We start from the raw sequence: 23,492 nt of genomic DNA, 5'->3' as shown, positions 1-23,492 counted from the left end.
GCTTTCCCCGATATATCGGAATTGGCCCCGAAGGTTACCGATATTGCCGATATTTCAGGAAAGTGCTTGTACCGGAGTGACGCCTGCAGCTAGAGGCATCAACCCGGTACCGGCGTCCATAGCAGATGGTCGGCTGTCTGGTAATGACAACTGATACGGCTGAGAAGTCCCCCCCTTCCGTGGCTCGCCCGGGTCTCTCGTCCCACCGGGAGACCCGGGCAACCGGCCTGCACGGCCGCCGAAGACCCGATCAAAGCCGCATTCGGCTCTGATCAGGTCTCCATGCAAAAATCCAGAAGTGATGTCATGACATCATTTCCGGGTACTGGCGCCAGATTTAAAAAAATGACAGCATTCAAAACAGCCAAACTTGGCATTTTGAGTGCTTTTAAGTGCAGAGGAGGGGTTTGGGGTCTTTTAGACCCCCAGATCTCTCCACAACAGTACCTGTCAAAAAAAAAAAAAAAAATGTTTTTAAATGTACAAAAATATTGCCCAATATCAGCCAATACGATATGCATTGGCCAAAATATCGGTATCGGCAACGAAAAACCGATATCGGTCGATCACTAATTCCTACATACAGTGAGACCATGGAGACCGAATATAGCCCCCCCTCAAAAGAATTTGAGATCACATAAGAAAAAAAAAAAAAGGAATTTGGAGATTTGTAGGAGGCTGAGAGCAAAAACAGGTACTTTGAGAGCTAAGAATAAATAGTTGAATAGAAGCTTCTTTTTTTTTAACCACTTACGGAACGCCCGCCGCAGTTTTACATCAGTACTTTTAACGTTAAATAGCAGGGTTATAGCAGCAGATAGCTGCCATAACCCCGGTATTTTTTTAAACTGCGGGCAGTCTGCTTCAACATAAGAGTGGTCCCAGCGGCAGATTTGCCGCAGGATCACCCTTATTGGCAGCGGGAGAGGTGACCCCCCCCCCCTCCCTGGTAGTTTTTCCCCGTTTACCTGACCCGTTGGTAGTGGGGAAAATGATCCGATGTAACGTTAAAAAACCATACCCCGTGAAGAAACCATACCCTCGTCACTTCCGGTCTGAAACAGCTGAGCAGCGCAGCAGTGCGCATGCTCAGAGCCACGGATACGTAAATGAACATGAAAGAATTTGAGAAGTGCGCATGCTCGGTGGGCATGAAATTCTCACGGCACTGTGTCTAATGTAATACTTGCGGCGGGTACATTAAAACACTTCGGCTGCAACATAAATCATCTCCTCTGCTATCGCTGTAACTTCCCTCATCTCCGGTAATAAATATAAAAGCGGCGGCGGGTGTATGAGATGTAAATGACGGCGATCGCGGCTCTGTGATCCGCTTTTATATTTATTACCGGAGATCAGGGAAGTGACAGGGGAAGGAGCGGAGATGACTGATGTTGCAGTGGAGCTGTTTTAATGTAAGCGCCGCAAGTTTAACTACCGTGAGAAATCCATGCCCTCCGTAGGTGCACCGGAAGTGACGAGGGTATGGTTTTCTCACGGGTATGGTTTTTTCACGGAACACCGGTCCGCTGTCCCCTCAGGCAGGAAGTCGTGTGAGGGCAAGATGGCCTTCACTCGACTCTATGGCCTTGGAGGACCGAAGCAACGTCGTACATCGCTTCCTAGCAACAGATTTAAAGAGGCCATTTTTTTAAATATAAAAAAAAAAAATGACTTTTTTTTCTTTTTTAGTGTAGATGTGAGATCTGAGGTCTTTTTGACCCCAGATCTCACATTAAAGAGGTCCTGTCAGGCTTATTTCTATTACAAGGGATGTTTACATTCCTTGTAATAGGAATAAAAATGATATATATATATATTTTTAAAAAAAAAACAGTGTATAAATAAAAATAAATAAATAAATGGGGAAAAAGATAAAAAAAATTAAAGCGCCCCGCTTGTGCGCAGAAGCGAATCCATACGTGAATATTATTTGCATCTATTCACCGATCCTTTTTATTCGTACACCAATTTTCTCTGGATCTTTCTTTTGGATTTGGACTATTTCTGAACACTTATACTGGTTATTAGGATTTTATTAATTTTAAACCAGTCTTAATATTTATCGTTTTTTTGCACATTATTGCACTATTTGCACTTTTATTCTCTGATTTATCTTTCGCTAATTGGGACCATATGTATATATATATATCTCATCAATTAGTGATCATACATTATTTTGCACAGAATTGCACTTGTTGCAATCTCTCTGTACTTTCTACACTGCTACTTTTTGCACATGATCTAATATCATTCATCACTTGGCACTTTATATTGTTTTATGGTTTTTATATATACCATCTGATTGTGTTTTTTATATGTATATGACTTGATTGCACTTTTTATATCACTGTGATAAAATATTTATTTTTTATATATGTTGATCTTACCAATTTATTCCCGTTTTACGTGATAGTTTATTTATTGTGTCTACTGACACCAGTATAGACACATTTATTTATATCCACATACCCCACGTTGTGATTTATACAAAATTCTAGTAAAGCAGCGCCAATTACCCAATTTTTCACATACGTGAGGCACGCCCACATATGTAAAAGGTGTTCAAACTACACATGTAAGGTATCGCCGCAATCATTAGAGCGAGCACAATAATTTGAGCCCTAGACCTTTCCACGAGCATGCACAATTTTGAAGCATGACATGTTGGGTATCTATTTACTCAGCATAAAATTATCTTTCACATTATAGAAAAAAATTGGGCTAACTTTACTGCTTTCTCATTTTTTTTAATTAAAAAATTTACATTTTTTCAAAAAAAAAATTGCGTTTGTAAGACCGCTGCGCAAATACGGTGTGATAAAAAATATTGGAACGATCTCAATTTTCTTCTCTAAAAATGTATAATGTTTAGGGGTTCTAAGTAGTTTTCTAGGAAAAAAAATGATTTGAACTTGTAAACAACAAATGTTAGAAAAAGGCCTGGTCCAGAAGTGGTTAAACCAGAGTTTAGTGTTAGTTTAAGGCATATCTAAACCCAAGAACAATAAAAATTAAATAAAAAGAAATCACAGAATGTACAGAATCAATTGTAACAAGCGAGAAATATGTAGAAAAATATCCATGGACCAGAAGTCATCAAGAAAAATCCCACCCCGAAACTGGTGACGTGTGGGTCCATAGTCCTGGTTCACACATATGCGATGCGGGAACCCTGCGAATCCACTGCGGGTTCCCGCATCGCATTCAACTCGCAGGCAGTTCACAATGCCATATGCGAATCCCCGGGGGTGTCAATACAAAGTTAATGACACCCTTAAATCTGTTTGCATATTGCAGCGCGAACTGTCAGTTCAGACATGAATCGGATCGCATAGGTGTGAATACCCATGCGATCTGATTCTGGTGCAGACCCAAAAAAGGGTCCTGTGCAAGTTGTGTCTGAATGCGATGCGAGTTCAGCCATACAATCTGTATGAAAAATCGTGGAAGATTTCTGCGCTAAACCAATAGCATAATATAGTAATCAAACATGAAAAGCTGCATACACTAGATCCACAAACAAAGATCCAAAAGTATAAAAGCCAATCTGTATGGCTGAATTCGCAACGCACAGACATCGCATGTGATTTGCAGAGCAGTGCCCTCCGAATCACATGCAATGTGTGTCATCCCATATATGTGAACCGGGACTAAAACATAAAGATTCTCTGTGGATTCTAGAGAGCTGTAAGATTCTGGTACCTCCGGTACCCTTAACCACTTAAGCCCCGGAAGATTTTACCCCCTTCCTGACCAGGGGGTATTTTGCGATTCGGCACTGCGTGACTTTAACGGACAATTGCGCGGTCGTGCGACGCTGTACCTAAATGAATTTGGCGTCCTTTTTTTCCCACAAACAGAGCTTTCTTTTGGCGGTATTTGATCACCTGTGCGATTTTTTGATCACGCGCTATAAACAAAAAAAGAGCGTAAATTTTGCAAAAATAGCAATATTTTTCCCTTTTTTTTATATGAAATTCCCCCAAAAATAAATGTAAAAATCAAAATTTTTTAATATTTTCGGCCAATTTGTTTTATGCTACCTATGTTTGGTAAAAAAAAAATCGCAAAAAGCGTATTTTGATTGGTTTGCGCAAAAGTTATTGCGTTTACTAACAAAGGGAAAGATTTTTGTCATTTTTGTTGTTTTTTTTTTTAACGCGTAATAGCAGCGATCTGCGATTTTTTTTGCGGTACTGCGACAATGCGGCGGACAGATCGGACCCTTGACTGACATTTTTGACACTTTTGGGGTTACCAGTGACATTTCTACAGTAATCAGTGCTATATATATGCACTGTTACTGTAAAAATACACTGGTAGTGAAGGGGTTAACTTTATTTGAGAGGGAGGGGCTGTGTGTGTCCCTAGGGGCGTGCTTCTAACTGTGATTGGCTGGGGCTTCAACTGTATGCAGAGTGATCAATGGATCTACATAGTAGATCCATGTGATCATCTCTCATACAGAGAGGAGAATGACAGGCAGCTTGTTTACACAAGCTGCCTGACTTTCTCCCTCTCCCCTGCCGATCGCAGAGTGGCCGGCGGCGATCGGGTCCGCCGGTCACACGCGCGGGGGGGTCCGTGACCACGCGGGAGCGGGAGCGCGCCTCCGGCGGCGCGCGCTCGCTCCCTAAACCCTCACAGGCGAGCGACGTAGACCTACGTCACTTTGCCTGTGAGGGGCTGACCGCCCACGTAGATAGTCGTGCGGCGGTCGGCAAGTGGTTAATCACCACTTTCTCTGTAATGCGTCCCACCTTTCTCTTCAGGTGGTACGCATATACCTTTAAGAACGATGATGTCACTGCTGAGCGCTGCAGAGCGGCTATTTCAACCACCGGCAGTCTCACTCTCATTGTTCGTTCAACCGCATGGTTGGTTCGATCAAGCCATGCCTGAAGCAGCCATACCTGATGTTACTCGCTCATGTATCTCGCTACCTGGACTTGTTTCACTCACTGATCTTGTATCTCGCTACCCGATCACTCTTGGAATACTGCTTCTACTTATGGCTATCTCACCCTGCTTTCCTGCCTTGTTATCCACATGCTTTCAAGCCTGTCTCTCGATCGGAACCTCCAGCTATTCCCTTTTACCTGGAGCAGACCGGAACCTCGCTACTGATCCCCTCTCTAACTACTAACATTACAAGTGATAAGTACCCCGCAGGGGAACCCTCCATAACCTTATTGCACTATCTACCTATGCACATTAAGAACTGTTACTACCTATCCATACTATCCTATCATCTGCACTGTTACATAGATTGCTAGCTCTTGAGCCTACTACCATCTATCATCTGCACTGCTGCATAGATTGCTAGCTCTCCTGTCTACTACTATCTATCCTTGCACTGGGTTAGTCTATCCTGTAATTGTCATCTGCTGTCCTCACCACCTGTTAGCATACTCGATACTAACCTATCTGCATTCCTAAATACCATCTTGAACTCTCCTATACAAACCTATCAAGTGATTACCATCCTTGTCACTGTTCACACCTGTCCCTTCAGCACATCACCTTCATACTATCATATACATCCTATCACTCCAGGAACATCTCATTGAGTGTGTATATATCTGTATGTTGAAGCTGACAGGCCCACGGTGATGAGTCCTGGAGAGTTGGATCTGGTATTCAACACATCTCTACATGACTACTGAGTGGAGATTTTGCAGCTGCAAATCCAGCCTATACTAAAAACGCAGGAGCGTTACAAGAGCAATCACACCTTCTGATAACATTTTAGAACAGGTTATTAAGGCTTAGTAAAGAGCCATACACATAGGCCAGATATCAGGCAGCCAGTGTGTACAGCAGCCGGTCCCACAGAAGATGGACGAACGTCCAGCTGCTGCCGAAGGGGCATGACCGAAAAAGGTCTGCCGATTGACACTGATGTGTTCTGGTGGAGGTGGGGTGGGTTGGGTTAGAACACAATAGCTCAGCGGAGGAGATTGCTGTACTAACATTGTAATGTTAGTACAGGATCTCCTCCCGAGCTGTTCCGTTTTTTTTTCAGCCTGCTGGGTTAAACAAAAAAAAAATAAATTGTGTGTACCAGGCTTTATGGTCTGCTAAATATACTATTGAGAGGGTTTTGTTTATTAAGTGCACAAAGTACCAGAAGTCACATAACATCCTTTGTTCTTGCACACAGGGTTTGTGGAGAGGAGGAGGGACGAGATAAGGAGAGGCAGGGCTGACACCACATGCTTAGGAAGTCAGAGCTGTTTTGTCATATCAAAGAGGAAGGTAGGTACATTTATGGCCAATCTATAGTTACTGTATATTTTTGTAATTGCAGCATGTTTAGGACCTCATGCACACCGGCGGTCTGGACTATCAATAATAAACCTGTGTTTATAATAATAATATAATAATAAATAATTATTATTTATATTATTATTTATTTATTATTATTTTTTATTTTATTTGTATTATTATTATATTATTAGTATTTATTTATTATTATTCTTTATATTTAAATTATAATAAAAACTGTGTTTTTGGGCACAGTTGCAGCATCCAGCCCCACTGACAGGCTGAAAAAGGTGGTAGATGGACTCTGCCCCAAGCAGCACTGGGAACCGGTTTATAAAGTCCTGCATTGGGGTACATACGACTCCAAACACCTACAGCCCTGAACCCTCGTTCACATTGAACGCGGCTTTAAAATCGTGCGACTTCCTCTGAAATTGCACAATTTCAAAGCTGCATTTCAGTGCAACTTCAGGTCCGACTTGAAAAAACATCTGTGCGGCTTCATGCACAGATGTCTATTGAAGTCGCCAAAAGTAGCGCAGGAACTTCTTTTGCAAATTGGTGCGGCGCCACAAAATCGGTTTTGCAATGATTGGAATGGTGCCATTGATGGAAATAGGCTGCGACTAGAGCTGCACGATTCTGGCCAAAATGAGAATCATGATTTTTTTGCTTGGAATAAAGATCACGATTCTCTCACGATTCTCTGTGTAACATCTTTTACATTATAAAAAAAATTGGGATAACTTTACGGTTTTGTTTTATTTTTTTATTCATTAAAGTGTATTAATTGCGTTTGAAAGACTGCTGCGCAAATACAGTGTGACATAAAAATTTACAACAATCACCATTTTATTCTGCAGGGTCTCTGCTAAAAAATATATATATATATATATATATATATATATATATATATAAATGTTTGGGGGTTCTAACTACTTTTCTAGGAAAAAATAAACTGATTTAACTTGCAAGCATCAAGTGTAGGAAAAAGGTTTAGTCTTTAAGAGGTTAAACTTCCTTCCTCCGGCAGAGGGAAAGAAAAGATACAATGTAATCATTTGTGTTTACAGTTCAGTGGGAGACTAATGCTGATAGGCTTTTGCGGGAGGCTCTTTTTTTTTTTTTTTTGACAGCTGCTCCCTCAGAGCTATGTAAAGAATCGAGCAAGTGTCATGTTAAGATCGTCAGGAGGAGTGAATCGCGATCTCGATTCTGTTACGATTAATCGTGCAGCTCTAGCTGCGACCTGTCAAATCACATGAGAAATCGTTTGAATGTGAGCGAGGGCTAAATGCGAATCTTGTTTGATACAGTGTCCAGCTGTCATGTATTTTAGCTTGTCATACATTCGGACATTGATAATTGTGCATTTATTAGAGCTGTACTATATACTTCTTTTTTCTTGGTATTTTGCCTTGACATATGCTTTCACTTCCAGATAAATAAGTGACAATTCTACAAAATAAAACACTCTTTATTGGAGGAGATCAATTTTATTGAAACATATTTTCAAAACAGCAATATCAGATCTCTGCTGATAAAGTGCATAGTAAACAATACAAAAATACTTTTCGTTTTTTAAACTCCTTAACATACTGTCAATTTATAGACATTTTCCTTGGAGTGTTTCTAAAACTTTTCAGTCAACTTTCACAAATATTCTCTAAAATACAGTTCTATATATATAACATATATATTTTTAAAATCTACATTGTACATACAAAATATTATTACGCCATTTTAACAAAAGGACAATTTTGGTAAAATGCAATGACCTCCTGTGCCTGTAGCTCAAGTAGATCAGGGCCAGAGATTCTACCTACAAGTAAACAAACCGATATTTAAAGCGTAACTCCACTTTTGTTGAGAAAAAAAAACATTCCCCTCTGGATGATCTCTGTACATTTGAAGGATTATAACAAACTTTGTTGCAGATTCCTACCTTTTGTTATTCTGAAGAAATCACGGTTTGTTCCTCTGTGCTGAGTGGGTCTAATGGGAGTGGTTTCATAATTATCAATCAGCTGTGCAGCTGCACTAATGAGAAAATCTGCTGGGCCTGCATCCCTTTAGACGTGTTCCTATTGGGAGTATCTCACCAAAAATGACATTTATGTTGCAGGGGATGCCAGAAATATGACTTGTATCTAAAGCAGACTTCTGGGAAAATTGGTGAGCCAATCACACGAGCAGGAAATGATGTTTTTAGGGTGTGGTCAGTACACATTCTGTGTATAGAACACCTCCAGGTAGCCATATTGCATTGCATTTTACAGAAAATTACAGAGCTGCATATTGAAGAGGAAAGGTCATTTTTAATACCATTCAACTGAAATATGACCTCTGCCGCAATCGTATGCGCTATATTCTTTTTTCGCTATTTTTTTTCCCAGGAAAGTGGAATTACCCTTTAAGGAGTGATATTTTAGCTTACCAGTGTTTTTATATTTCCATATTTTATGGGGGGCGGAAATATATAGCAAATATACAAATCATTAAAGGAAAATAAAAGCATTACATATAGAAGAGAGAATGGTTTTCTGACTCTATAGAGCCATGGATGTCCAACCTGTGGCCCTCCAGCTGTTGCGGAACTACAAGTCCCATCATGCTTCTGTCGTTGGGAGTCAAGTTCCATCATGCCTCTGCCTTTGGGAGCCAAGTTCCATCATGCCTCTGCCTTTGGGTGTCAAGCTTGTAACTGTCAGTCTTCAATGCCTCATGGGACTTGTAGTTCCGCAACAGCTGGAGGGCTGCAGGGCTTATTTAATAAGGCAAAGAGAAATGTGCACAGTGAGGAAGCCCATCTTTGGCGTGACTACAATAAACTGAAACCTGAATGGTTTGCAGGTTATTGCAATCTACTCATCATCACTGCTCTTTGCATTGCCATATATTTTATAAGCTTCCTTTATAAGGAGTGCTGTAATTACTAAAGTGATGGGATGCTTCCTCTCCTTCAGGAAAGGAACTCTTCCATAATTTCTTTGTCAGTCTTTTTTGCCACTTGCCTCCTATTGGGGAAACTTCCTTTTACTTCCTGTCCCAAAGCCAAAACAGGAAGTGAGAAGAAATCCCTTTAAGGTGAGGTTGTCACCAGAACTAGTATCCCCATTTGAAGATTTCCCTTCTATTCCTGTTCTGATGACAACCAGAAACTTGGGATTTTCCTTCACGTTTTGGCAATTACGGTAAATAGAACAAATGCAGAGGATGAATCTCCCTGACAAGATCACAGATAGCAGTAAGAACCTGACAGGTCTTTTTTTTTTGGCTATAATGGACAATTTCACTAAAAGTTAATTATTCATTTTAAAAATTGGTAACAGGCAGGTTTGTATCAGCTTGCCAATAAAGAAGCTAGAAGACACCTAACCTGTAGGAAAAGAGAAAATGGCAGCGGTGGTAACAAAGGAGATTGCAGGTGGCTCATCGCTGGAGGAGGGCAACCTAGGAGGCAAGTCCACCATAATGTACATATACTGTATGCTTTGCATACTTGCACATTATGGCAAGTGCTGGTGGGGGCCCCAAATAGTAAAATTCTGCTTTAAGTAAACCTCCCTACACCTGAGTGCAGGATGCTGGATACAATTAATTAACTAGCCACCCTGTTCCCACGCTGCTCACTGTGTGGCCCTGCAGACTTTGCTGGTCCTCTTCTTACCGGCAATGTGTGCTGAAGCGCCATTCAAAGGTGAACTAAACCTTTAATCCTTACAAAAAAACAGAGCCATTCCTGAGTTAAGGGCAGGAGGAAAATATGTCTGAGAGCGCCCTCTAGGGGAGGTACAGAAAAAGCTTCTCATTGGAAAAAGCCTAGGACCCATTCATCTCAATGGGTGAACCATGCTAATGGAGGCCTCCAACCATGAAGCAGAATGCAGCTCATCCATAGGAAAAAACAGGGCTGCAGAGCGTAGTTTGAAGACAGCGGGTGTGGGGAGGAAGGTATGTATTTTACCAGATATGCTTTTTGCAGAGGGGGTGGAGATGGGGTTTACTTTACTAAAAATAATAAAAAAAACAAAACTGTCCTTTAAAAAGCTAATAAAGCTTAAATAAAAAAAAATAAAAAAAACAATAACCCTGTTCTCTAAGAATAACACAGTAAAGGATCCTTTAAAGTTTGTGACTTATACACACCTTACATTGTTTTACGTTGTCTTACAGTACACTTTAAGGTCTCCTTTATATAGGCAGCTATGGCGGTAAACAATTAAGCGGTGGTTATATTGAATGCTCAGGCAAGTCAAAATGGCCACCCTTTGTTTTGTCCTAGTACTACAGTCACAGGGACTGAAAGGGAGGAAAAAATTCAAAATTTTGAGTTGTCACCAGAACAGGAATAGAAGGGAAATCTTCCAATAGGGACGCTTGTTCTGGTGACAACTGTCTAAGAGATTTCCTCTGACTTCCCAATGTGTATGCAGAACAGGAAGTATAGATACATTTCCCCAAAGGTACATTGATGGAAATATGTATGCAGAACAGGAAGTATAGATACGTTTCCCCAAAGGTACATTGATGGAAATGTGTATGCAGAACAGGAAGTATAGATAAGTTTCCCCAAAGGTACATTGATGGCAGAAAAAAAAAGGTGGTGAGGTTATAACCAAACCTTACTCTATCCTACATTAAATGTTTGCGCTTTCAATATACAGAACAGACAGTAAACTACCATGTTTCCCCTGAAAATAAGACCTAGCGGGATTATGAGGGAGGGCTGCAATGTAAGTCCTACCCCAAAAATAAGCCCTAGTGGTTGTAAAATCCTATAATCCCCTCTATTACAGTATTATATAATGTACAATGTGTGTGTTTCTGTAATATTGATGTGCCAAATACCTTTATTACAGCACCGCTCAGCGCTCACGTGACCTCCCGCTGCTCTCATCTTCTCCCGGCTGTCAGTGGGGGATCTCAGGCCCTCCCTCTGCAGTGCTCAGAGCGAGAAAGAGAGCTCCGGCAGGTCACGTAGTGCCCAGCAGAGCTGTAACAAAGGTATTTGGCACAATAATATAACAGAAACACACACATTGTACATTATTTAATACTGTAATAGAGTGGATTATAGGATTTTACAATCACTTTAACTTGGGGATTCCTGGCAGGCAGGAAGGGAGAGAGGGCGAGAAAACAGGGGGCACATGAACAGGAAAATACACATTATATACGATAAGACCTACCCCGAAAATAAGCCCTACGGAGTCTTTTGCTGCCAAAATTATTATAAGACCCGGTCTTATTTTTGGAAAAATACAGTACACATTTAAAAAGTTTGTTTTCTTCTTACAAGCTCATTTGGCTGTACTTCTCCTGTGGATCACAGGAGTGCAGTTCGTTCTGCACTCCTGTGACCCGCTTTAAGGAAATGGCTGAAGCCCGCTGTCGGCTGACGTCACAGAGCCAATCCAGGCTCTGGCACGATCATGACAATGAGGTCAGGATCTGCCCACATGTCTGGACCGGCACCCGACTCAGCCTCTCAGCGAGCCGCTGAGAGCCTAAGCCGACTGCTCCCACCCCCTCCACAGCCCAGCGCTCCAGTGAGCAAGGAAGGGGCAGAGCAGAGTGCTGAGACTGACAGTCAGCTGCTCTCTGCTCAGGGAGCTGTGAGAACTGAGGGATCACTCTGTTCTTAGTGTTAGAGCCGGCGGGGGACAGATGCTGCATCAACTTAGGTCAGTAGGACTCAAAAAAAAATCCATACCTCTTTTAAGGGTTGGCTTCCGAATGTATTTCTAACATAACCAGCCATTTGCATTCAAAGCATATGCTAACTGGTGGTCATTTCAATTGTCGGATAAAGATGAAATCATTGCTGCGAGAACATTTTGGTGTTCGGAAGCTTTAAAATTAGTTGGCCATTAGTGAGTTTTTTGACCAACATGCTAAAACATGAGTCTATCAAATTTTAAAGGGTTAGTTCACCTTAAAAAAAAAAATACTCTATGCAGTCCATGAACACTATTGCATAAACTGAGAGGTCCTGGAGCGAGCGCCGTCCTTCTGAGCCAAGCACTTGCACAGCGCTATCTCTTGTCGCTGCAGATGACCTTAGCAGCTGCATCTCTCTCTCTCCCATAGCAGGCGCTGAACTCAGTGAGCACAATGCGCATGCGCAGTGCTCAGAACAAGTACGGTGCTCCCTCCTGTACTGTTAGGGGGCGCTTGTCCTAACAGCTGGTCTGTTCTAGAGAAGAAGACGGAATGGAGTGTTTGGGGCAGGCTTCACTGCGTGCACAAAGGACCTACAGGAGCATAGATATTTTTAAAATCAGATTCATTTAAAATGATGGAAACCGCATTCATGGACTGCATAGTGTTTTTTTTTTTTTGAAGGTGAATTGACTCTTTAATCTTTACAAACAGAGTCATTCCTAAGATAAGGGCGGGAGGAAATACGTTTCTGAGGGCGCCCTCTAGGGGAGGCACAGGAAAAGCTTCTCCTCATACACAAGTGCCCAGAGTCTGGACTTGCCACAAGGTGCAGGGCTTAGCCAGGTGGAGTGTTAGCATCTGAAAGCATCGCATATCACATTAAACAGCATCAAAAAGCTTCCCATACACTGGAAACTATAGATTGCTTCAAAACCTAAAACAATTGAAACCATTTACAAAAGAGTGATTTGGATAAGGTACTGGCACAAATTCTTCTGTTGATATAACAGAATAGAATGTAGATGTCTGTCTTGTTGCAAGGAACTTCTTGGCGATTGTTTTTTTTGACAAATACTGAAGATTTGTAACATAATGCGTTACAGCTAACATTAGACAGAAAAATCTCTCTCTTATCTGAGACATTGTAATAAGTCCAATGCTCACTCACAATTAACATTCCATTTGTAGTGTGTAGTATTGCCACCTAACCCTGAGATACGACCAATCCTCCCAGACAATGTGAGCTGGAGATCAATAGGACTCAGCCTGCTGCATCATCAGTTTTCTGCTGTACTCATAAGCCAGGAAGAGGACACCATTGGCTGGAAAAGCACGGATCAGTGTAGGCTTCAGTCCCGAGTATAATGCCAGGAATCCTATAAGTAAAAACAGATTTGATAAATTGGCAGCAAATCATCAAAAATGATAAGTATACATGACAGTCAAAGAAGCCAGCAGCATGACACGTTAAAATACAATCTTCTTGCTGGCGTAAAATACCAGGAACACAATAGCTGACGCATTTCAGCCTATCCTTAGTCTAAGACCTGCAAGGGCTGAAATGTGTCAACAGTTTTGTTCCTGGTATTTTACGCCAACATAATTTTCAATAAAGAAGATTGGATTTTAACCTGGCAAGCTGTTGGCTCCGTTGACGGTTGTGTGCTTATGACTTGCATGGGCTTTAAACAGGGCACCGACAAGGACTTTAACCTCATTCAAACCTGGATTCCAGGGTATTGTCAGTTTTTGTCATCAACAATTATAAAGATCAACTGCAACCACACAGCCAAATACCAATACAAGAGGGGGCGTGACCAAGATGGCGACCGGGCTAGACATCTAGGAGAGGAGCTCTGCAGCCCAGGAGGGGGAAACTATCCTGTATACCCATTCTGCACACACCTGATCCTGCCCACGAGTCCCCCCGTACCCCTCAGTCAATGATGACATGGGGGAGACATCAATCCGAACCCCGTCGACAGGTATATACGGCGGCTAAGGCCTGCGGAACGGCCGTCCACATGGCAGCAGCTTCCAACATGGCGACGCAGACTGCAAACTCGGATCCATCCCTTACGGAGCAGGCTAACTTTTCGGCCTTGATGTAGACAATCAAGGGCTGTCAGACCGTGCTCACCACAAAAATTGACTCCCTGCAGCTGGAGGTGGGCCTCGTTCGGAAGGAAATTGATAGGATCAGGCATCCGCTAATGGAGGTCGAGCACCACATTGGTGACACAGGAGACTCAGTGAGGGACCACACAGCCAACCTGCACTCTCTTCAGGTATGGGTGAAACATCTTGAGTCCAGGCCTGAAGATGCCGAAAATCGCAATCGGCGCAACAATCTCCGCATTTTCGGCCTACCAGAAGGAATGGAAGGCGCTGATCCTTCGGCCTTTACTGAGCGGCTCCTGCGTATCCTCTTCCCCCAGGTGGCCTTTTCATCCTTCTTTGTAGTTGAACGAGCCCACAGGATGCCACCTACCCGTGGAACGCCAGGGGCGCCACCCCACACCTTTATTTTCAGGCTGTTAAATTTCAGAGACCATGACCTGGTTCTCAGAGAGGCCCAGAAAAAAGATGTTATCCGCCATGAAACTGTACGGCTTATGTTTTTCCCAGACTTCTCTGTGGACACTCAGAAGCTTTGCTAATCCTTTGATTCTGTTAAACAGTCCCTCCGCACTGGAGAAGTTAAGTACAGCACGTTGTTCCCTGCTCGCCTGCGGGGGGGGGTTACGGAGAGGCGGTTAGGTTCGTTACTTCTCCTGAGGAGGCTGCTCAATGGATCAATACTCTGCTCCACCAGTGACATTGGTTTCTCCTGCTGTCCCACCAGAAGACTCTCTGTGAGTACTGCTATGCTGTTTATTTTTCTTCTTAAACTGAGCCTGGCCAGGACTACCTGCACATTTCTGATATTCGTTTATCACATATTGAGCTGTGGATTGCTTCGAAGCTGGTTGTACCTATACCCATTCCAGTTAATACAGATGTCATTGTTCTCCTTGACCACTGAGCGTCCGCATATCCTGGCTCATTGTTAAACGGTCACCCTACTCACCTGAAGCTGCTGGAGCCAGACAAGATCTCCTGTCGGTTTATCCTACCTACATCGAACTCTCCTGTGACTGGCTGCTATGTTGGACCCCCCCTTGGGGATCTACTCGCTGGATGTGCCACTTGGGGATCCAAGTGCATTAGAGTTGGAATGGATGAACAGGGAGGGACGGAGTTGGGGGTAACTTTAGTCTGGTTTTAGAAGGAATGCCTAATATATGTTATTGGGAGGTGTTGCTGGTGGGGCCAGCTTAGCTTGCCCTGTCACCAATCCCTTCTTTTGGTTGTCCTTGGAGATCTGAATGCAGACTCACAGATATGTCTACTATTCTTTACCCTATCACTATGGCCCCCCTTACACTAATCTCCTGGAATGTCCAGGGGTTAAACTCCAAAATTAAGCATGCCTTGGTTTTTAACTTTATTAAAAATACAGCCCAGATATCTGCATTTTTCAAGAAACACACTTGGTTGGGAGTAGAATACTTAGCCTTAAGTCTTGGGTAGGACATTATTATCACGCCACCTATACCACACATGCCAGAAGGGTTAAAACTCTGCCTTTTGTTCTTCTGGACCTGCATCTGGATCCCGAGGGTGTATTTCTGGTAATACATAGACAATCTGCCAATAGTACTAGTGGGCCTGTATATTCCTCCACCGGCAACGGCTGCTCTCCTCACTAAAGTGATACGGCTGATAGCCGCTTATTCTACTGCTGCGGTCATCTTGGCTGGGGATTTCAACATGGTCCCATGCCCCAGTGTTGACAAGTTGACTCCAGATGTGGCCACAGACTCCCCGCTCTCCCATTGGGCTGCCAAGTTTGGTCTTATTGATGGAAATATGTACAACTCTGCCACATATACAGCTCTGTCACAAATTGATCTCATATATGTCAGCTAAATAAACCAAAAAGTAGTGTTGCGCTCAGACCTCTAAGGTGGGATGAACCCCCAAATGACGGATTAGAAGGAGAAGATTCCTGTAAGGAATGGTTCATTTTCTTTAGTCAGAAAGGGCATGAACTAATGAACTTTTTGCTGCAACGTAAACGGAAGAAGCTGACGTTGACGGAAGCTAGCATAAGTGACTTGAAAAAGAAATTAGAACCACTTAAGGAATCACCCGAATTTAATCAGCTCTCCAATGACCTTAAAAAGAGACTAGAACTGGCGCAACACTACTTTTTGGTTTATTTAGTTTATATTGTGTGGCTTAGACACTTTTAGTGTGTGCAGCCGGTCTTTATATCATTTGATTATTGCACCATTCACTATTGATATTTTTTTGCGCTGATAGTTTTTGTTATATATCATATATGTCAGCAGCACTGTTTTGACTAAACTGCGAGAGGTGTCTGTCCTACCAAGAGATGTCTTGGATTATGCCCCTGTTCTATTATGTCTACAGATTACTGTGAATCCGACTGACTACCTTTGGAGACTCTCCAAATACTGGGTTTCAGATGAACGAGTGGAGCCAATTGTAGAAGCGGCTATTTTGTCTTTGGCATCAGCTTACCGCTGGGAGAATCCTGGAAGAAGGCTCATACGTGGTCAATACCATTCTGCCATTGGCTCGGCCCGTTTGTCTTCTTAGGCTTCCCTTGCTCGAGCTGAGGCTATGGCTCAGACACTGGAGGCTCAATACACAATGAATAGAAGTGAGGGCCTACGAACAGATTTATCTGCGACATTGAGGGAGGTTCAACTTCTTAGAGTCTCGGCAGCTAAAAAACAAATGCTTTATCGGTGGCAAAGAGTATTTGAGCAGGGTGAGCAGACCGGGCGCCTGATGGCCTGGCTCTCCGGAGAACAGATAGTATCTGTACATGTGGCGAATATTAAAGATAATACGGGGAGTCTGCTATCTGACCCTGGGAAATCAATTCCCATTTTGCCTCATATTACGCAGACTTGTATTCCTCTAGGGTCGGATATACCCCAGTCTAACTACAGTCTTTCTTGGAACCCATTCGGTTCCCTGAACTCTCTGAGGAGGCCCGTGGGGGGCTGGACACTCTGCTCACACCAAAATAAATACAAATTGCAAATGCCTCTATGCAGGCAGGTAAGACCCCTGGTGAAGATGGCCTTCCAGTCAAATTTTTTAAGACCCATATCGCTTCTATTGCGACCAGACTTCATGAGGTACTCAATTTATCAAAGTAATCAATTTCACTCCCTGCTTTGCAAGGAAAGTAAATCCATTACTTCCCGGGTGATAGAACAGAACTCTGCCTTGTTTACAAAGGCACAGTCCTGTCCTGTGTGTGTTTCTTATGTGCTCCAATTAATCCCAAAAGTGTTCTATCGGGTTGAGGTCAGGACTCTGTGCAGGCCAGTCACGTTCCTCCACCCCAAACTCGCACATCCATGTCTTTATGAATCTTGCTTTGTGCACTGGTCCAAATCATTTGGCGGAGGGGGGATTGTGGTGTGGGGATGTTTTTCAGGGGTTGAGCTTGGCCCTTTAGTTCCAGTGAAGAGAACTCTTAATGTGTCAGCATATCAAGGCATTTTGGACAATTTCATGCTCCTAAGACTAAGTGCCGGTTCACACTATAGCGATCACAGAAATCGCATATGATTCGGACCGCACTGCTCCTGTGCGGTCCAAATTCAGCTATACAGTTTGTATGGCTGAATTTGCACCGCAATCGCAGTGAACTCGCACAGGACCCTTTTTTTGGTCCGCAGCAGAATCGGATCGCATGGTGGTTCACACTAGTGCGATCCGATTCATGTGCGAACTGTCAGATCGCACTGCGATATGCGATCTGATCTGGGGGTGTCATTAACTTTGAATTGACACCCCCAGTGTATCGCATATGGCAGTGTGAACTGCCTGTTCTGTGGATGCGATGCGGGAACACGCAGTATATACGCAGTGTTCCCGCATCGCAATATTATGAACCGGGACTAAGACCGGGATGTCATTAAAGTTCATGTGTGTGTAAAGGCAGGCGTCCCAATACTTTTGACAATATAGTGTATAAGTGAACTGTGGTTATATTACTGTAAGTTCAGTGCATGGTGCTTAAAAAGTGATAAAATCTTCCTAACTTCAGAACAACATTCTACAAATCCAGTACATATTTTTGCAGTTGTAAACACTCCATTGTATGCTTTAAAAAGCAGACATACCTTCATTCTTCACAATGCTTGTACATGTTCCCAGGAAGCCGGCTTGCTTCCCTGTGATGGAGAGGACCTGGATCCTGGACTTGATACAGTCTAAAGGATATATAACAAGCCACAGAGCACATCCTCCGCATCCACCGCTTATCATCAATGATACTGGACCTAGAATGGAAAGTCACAATGTAAAAAATAATATATTTCTGTGCAGGTACACGTATTAGAAAATGGGTCGGGTGTTCTGTTTCCAGTGTCTGTACTGTGAGCCGGTCCTTAAAGTGTGCTTGCCAGTCACCAACATATAACTGGGGCATTTGTCTTAGGCAGGGGCAAGAATCCTGAGAATGGAGCCTTTCAATGTTATTGGTGCCATTTGTGTGGTATGAGATCAGAGTGCCACAAAAAAATTCTATACCAGGGTCCCCAAACTATTTAGTACAGGGGCCACATCTATATAACAATTATTTTACAAATATTTACAGGCCGAAAAAAAATATTTTTTTTCAATTAAAGAATCAAATTTAAATGAATGAATACATTTTACAGTTTTTTTAATCAACAGGATTTCGTTTAGAATGGAGAAAAAAACTTCAAAAAAACAAACCAAAGAAATTCCAAATAAAGTTGATCCTATCAGAGTCTCCCTCTTATATCAGAGTTCCTCTTACATCCGGGTCCCCGTCAGAGTCCCCCCTTACATAAGGGCCCCCATTAGAGCCCCCCCCCCAGATCAAAGCCTTCAGAAAACACTTTTATCACATCACAGTCCCCCCTTACATCAGGGTTTCCATGAGAACCCCTCCCCTTACATCAGGGTTCCCATGAGAACCCCCCTTTACATCAGGGTTCCTATGAGCACCCCCCTTACATCAGGGTCCCCATGAGAGTTTCCCCTTACATCAGGGTCCCCATGAGAGTCCCCCCTTACATCAGGGTCCCCATGAGAGTTCCCCCCCTATGTCAGAGTTTCCATGAGAGCCCACCCCCTTACATCATGGTCCCCATGAGTCCCTCCTTACATCAGGGTCCCCATGAGAGTCTTTACTTACATCAGGGTCCTCATGAGAAACCCCCTTACATCAGGGTCCTCATGAGAGTCCCCACTTACATTAGCGTCCCCATGAGAGGCCCCCTAAATCAGAGTCCTCATGAGAGACCCCCCTTACATCAGGGTCCCCATGAGAGTCCCCATAAGAAGCCCCCTGTTACATCAGGGCCCTCATCAAAGTCTGCCCTTACATTAGTGCTCCCATTGGAACCCCCCCCCCCTTACATCACAGCCCTCAGAAAACTCTGCTCTTACATCACAGTCCCCCTTACATCAGGGTCTTCATGAGATCCCCCCCCCTTACATCAGGGTGCCTATGAGAGCCCCCCCCTTACATCAGGGTTACAATAAGAGCCCCCCCCCCTTACATCAGGGTCCCCATGAGAGTCTCCCCTTACATCAGGGTCCCCATGAGAGTCCCCCCTTACATCAAGGTCCCCATGAGAGTTCCCCCCTTACGTCAGGGTTCCCATGAGAGTCTCCACTTATTTCAAGGTCCCCATGAGAGACCCCCTTAGATCAGGATCCCCATTAGAGTCCCCTTACATCAAGGTCCCCATATAAAGCCCCCTGTTAAATCAGGGCCCTCATCAAAGTCTGCCCTTACATCAGAGTTCCCCCTTACATCAGGGACCCCACAGAGCCGCGACCGACCCTATCCCCTCTCTCTCCTGATTTGAGGAGGGGGGTCCTGGGCAGCTGAGACAGTCCTGCAACATCACTGGATAGAGATGGGCTCAGGGAAGTATTAGTGGGGCTTCTGCATACAGGTTTTTTATCTCAATACATAGAATGCATTAGGGTGAAAAAAAAAAAACATGATTGGTTTGCGCAAAAGTTATAGTGTCTACAAACTATGGGATATTTTTATTTTTTTTTTAATTAAATTTTTTCTTTACTAGTAATGGCGGCGATCAGCGACCTATAGCGGGAGTGTGATATTGCGGTGGACAAATCCGACACTGACACTATTTGGGGACCAGTGACATTATTACAGTGATCAGTGCTAAAAAAATATGCACTGTCACTGTACTAATGACACTGGCTGGGAAGGGGTTAACATCAGGGGTGATCAAAGGGTTAACTGTGTGCTTAGCCAGTGCTTTTTTACGTGGGGGAGGTGCTTTGACTAGGTACATTGCAGGAACACAGGATCCATACCTTCCCTATTGACAGAACGGTGATCTGCCTTGTTTACATCGAGTCCGTGGTACCCGCCGCTGGGCTCCCCCTGTGTGTGATCACAGCAGGAGCGGGTCACCGGCGGCGCGCACACCCCAGACCTAGAAGTGGCAGATCACATGCAAGGAACGTGATCCAGCACAGAGCGGATGCCTGTTGCAGTATATGTACGTTGGGCGGTCTGCAAGTGATTAATAGGACTGAAAAAAAGTTTCAAATTCACCAGAAATAGGCTCTTATCAGGTGTGAATGGAGGCGTCCAGGCTTGACACTTGGTGACAAAATGCAATCTGTCTGCCTGTCTGTCTGTCTATGATTCAGATTGTTTTTCAGGACCTTGCTATCTAGTATTTGTTGGCTGATCTAGTCAGTGCTATTGCCTTTCTATGACCTTGCCGTTAGGTTTATTCTTGGAATGAAGATTCCACTTTGTGACAAAAATCTACTTCACCAGTTCCCATGCTGCAGATCCAGTTTTACAGGTCAGCTCTTTTTGACCAGTTAAATATACAGATAAAACATTCTCCTGTACCATGCCCACAGCCCTGCATCATGCCAGGAGCCCCTGCATCTCCTGCACAATGCCTGCGGCCCCTGTATCTCCTGCACCATGCACGCGGCCTCTGCATCTCCTGCACCATGCCCATGGCCCCTGCATCTCCTGCACCATGCCTGTGGCCCCTGCATCTCCTGCACCATGCCCGTGGCCCCTGCATCTCCTGCACCATGCCCGCGGCCTCTGCATCTCCTGCACCATGCCCGCAGCCCCTGCATCTCCTGTACCATGTCTGCAGCCCCTGCATCTTCTGCACCATGCCCACAGCCCCTGCATCTTCTGTACTATGCCCGCAACACTGCCTCTCCTGTGCCCTGCCCTCAGCCCTGCATGTACCATGCCCAAAGCCCTGCATCTCCTGCACCATGCCGAGGCCCCTGCATTTCCTGCACAATGCCCACGGCCACTGCATCTCCTGCATCATGCCCACAGCCCCTGCATCTCCTGCATCATGCCCGCATCCCTGGCATTTCCTGCACCATGCCGGCAGCCCCTGCATCATGCCCGTAGCCTTTGCATCTCCTGCACCATGCCCGCAGCCCCTGCATCTCCCGCACCATGCCCGCAGCCCTGGCATTTCCTGCACCATGCCGGCAGCCCCTGCATCTCCTGCATCATGCCCGCATCCCTGGCATTTCCTGCACCATGCCGGCAGCCCCTGCATCATGCCCGTAGCCTTTGCATCTCCTGCACCATGCCCGCAGCCCCTGCATCTCCCGCACCATGCCCACAGCCCCTGCATGTCCCACAGCCCCTGCATCATGCCCACAGCCCCTGCATCTCCTGTACCATGCCCTCAGCCCCTGCATCTCCTGCACCATGCCTGCAGTCCCTGCATCTCCTGCAGCATCTGCATCTCCTGCACCATGCCTGCAGCCCCTGTATCTCCTGCACCATGCCCGCAGCCCCTGCACCATGCCTGCAGCCCCTGCATCTCCTATACCATGTCTGCAGCCTCTGCGTCTCTCTATTATTTGTTACAAATATTTTCTTCCTCTTTGTGTATGTTTAGGTGGCCAGGGGGCGAGGGGTAAGGATGGGGGGGGGGCGCCACAAGATTAGCTTGCACAGGGCTTCTGAACACCTAAGTCTGGCCCTGCCTTCATCCATGTAGTGGAAGGGCTGGCCTGACTGCATACAAATTGAAAGTATTTAGGTTTGACCTCATATTATACAGTTTTGGTAAATCTAAAGGAAAGTTGTACAAGAAAATTGTATAAACGTTCTATAGTGTGTAGCCAGCTTTATGATCTACATACCCTGCTGTGTTATATGACTGCATAGTATAAGGAGTAGGCATGCTTAGTAGATAGAATTCTACCTACTACTGTCCCTGTATGGCCAGCTTTAGAGAACAATTACCAATGCACCTCTCTCTTCTGACACTCAGGACACCCCACTGCAAGTCTGATTACAGCATTGGGCAGTGCAGTGAGAGAGTCACTTTAAAGCGGTGTTCCAGCTGCTAAAAAAAAAAAAAAAAAAGTAAAGTCAGCAACTACAGATACTGTAGCTGCTGACTTTTAATATATAGACACTTACCTGTCCAGGGAGCCCGTGATGTCAGCACCCCAGCCAATTTTCAGATCGGCTGTCAGGTGCTGCCGCCGCCAATCATTTTATGATAAAACGGTAATAAAGCCTTTCGCCTTCACAGCCGGTTCCCTACTGCACATGCGTGAAACGTCCTGCGCATTCTATTTTGCTCGGATGTGGGGGAAGGAGAAGGAGGACAGAACTTCTGAGGGACAACGCCGCGCCGCTGTCTCCCGGAAGTGTACCTGTCAAAAACAGGTACCTGTTCCCCCCTTCCCCCTGAAAGGTGTCAAATGTGGCACCGGAGGGGGGGAGGAAGCAGATGAGCGGGTGGAACTCCGCTTTAACTACTTGACCCCCCAGGCCAATTCTGACATTTCCTGTAAAAATCTGCATTGCTTTGCTAGAAAATGACTTAGAACCCCCAAACAATAGGCCATACGTTATACACTTTTCTTGTACAATTTTGCTTTACATTTACCAAAACCATATAATATGAGGTCAAACCTAAACACTTTCAAATTTGTATGCAATCAGGCAGGCCCTTTCACTACACAGTTGACTGTAAATCTAAAGGAAATCGAATAAGAAAATGATATAATGTATGGCCAGCCTAATAAGCACAGGCCCTAGAGAATAAAATGGTGGGTGTTGCAATTTTTTTTCATGTCACACAGTATTTGTGCAGTTTGTCAAACGCTAATTTTTTGGAAAAAAATACATTTTAATGAATTTCAGTGAACACAACCACAATGAAATACCCAATTTTCTTGATAGAATATAAAAGATAAAGTTATGCAGAGTAAATAGATACCTAACATGTCACACTTTAAAATTGTGCATGCCCGTGGCACGACGACAAACTACAGTCCATCAAATTATCCATGGAAGATGCTTTAAAAGCCTTTACAGGTTATGAATTTTGAGTTACACCGGAGGTCTGGTCCTGGAACTATTGCTCTTGCTTGGATGTTTGCAGTGATACCTCACATGTGTGCTGCAATCGCCGTTTACGTATGCGTGT

General features: G+C 44.2%; 1 protein-coding gene across 1 annotated transcript in view; it reads right to left on the bottom strand.

The window, feature by feature from the left end:
* Window positions 1-13,063: 13,063 nt before the first annotated feature.
* The window catches only part of LOC309545588 (mitochondrial ornithine transporter 1-like), a 31,893-nt gene continuing 21,464 nt past the window's right edge, over window positions 13,064-23,492 (bottom strand). Inside the window, exons 6-7 of the mRNA XM_082244820.1 lie at window positions 18,153-18,311; window positions 13,064-13,313 (exon numbers count right to left, since the gene is read on the bottom strand). Coding sequence (XP_082100946.1) covers window positions 13,189-13,313; window positions 18,153-18,311 — 284 coding nt within the window. The 3' untranslated portion in view covers window positions 13,064-13,188. The remainder of the gene's footprint in view (window positions 13,314-18,152; window positions 18,312-23,492) is intronic.

Source organism: Pelophylax lessonae (assembly GCF_965119305.1).
Source record: "Pelophylax lessonae genome assembly, chromosome: 2".
Lineage (NCBI taxonomy): Eukaryota > Metazoa > Chordata > Amphibia > Anura > Ranidae > Pelophylax > Pelophylax lessonae.
Note: the sequence above shows the minus strand (reverse complement) of the source record. Positions and strands in the feature narration are given on the sequence as shown.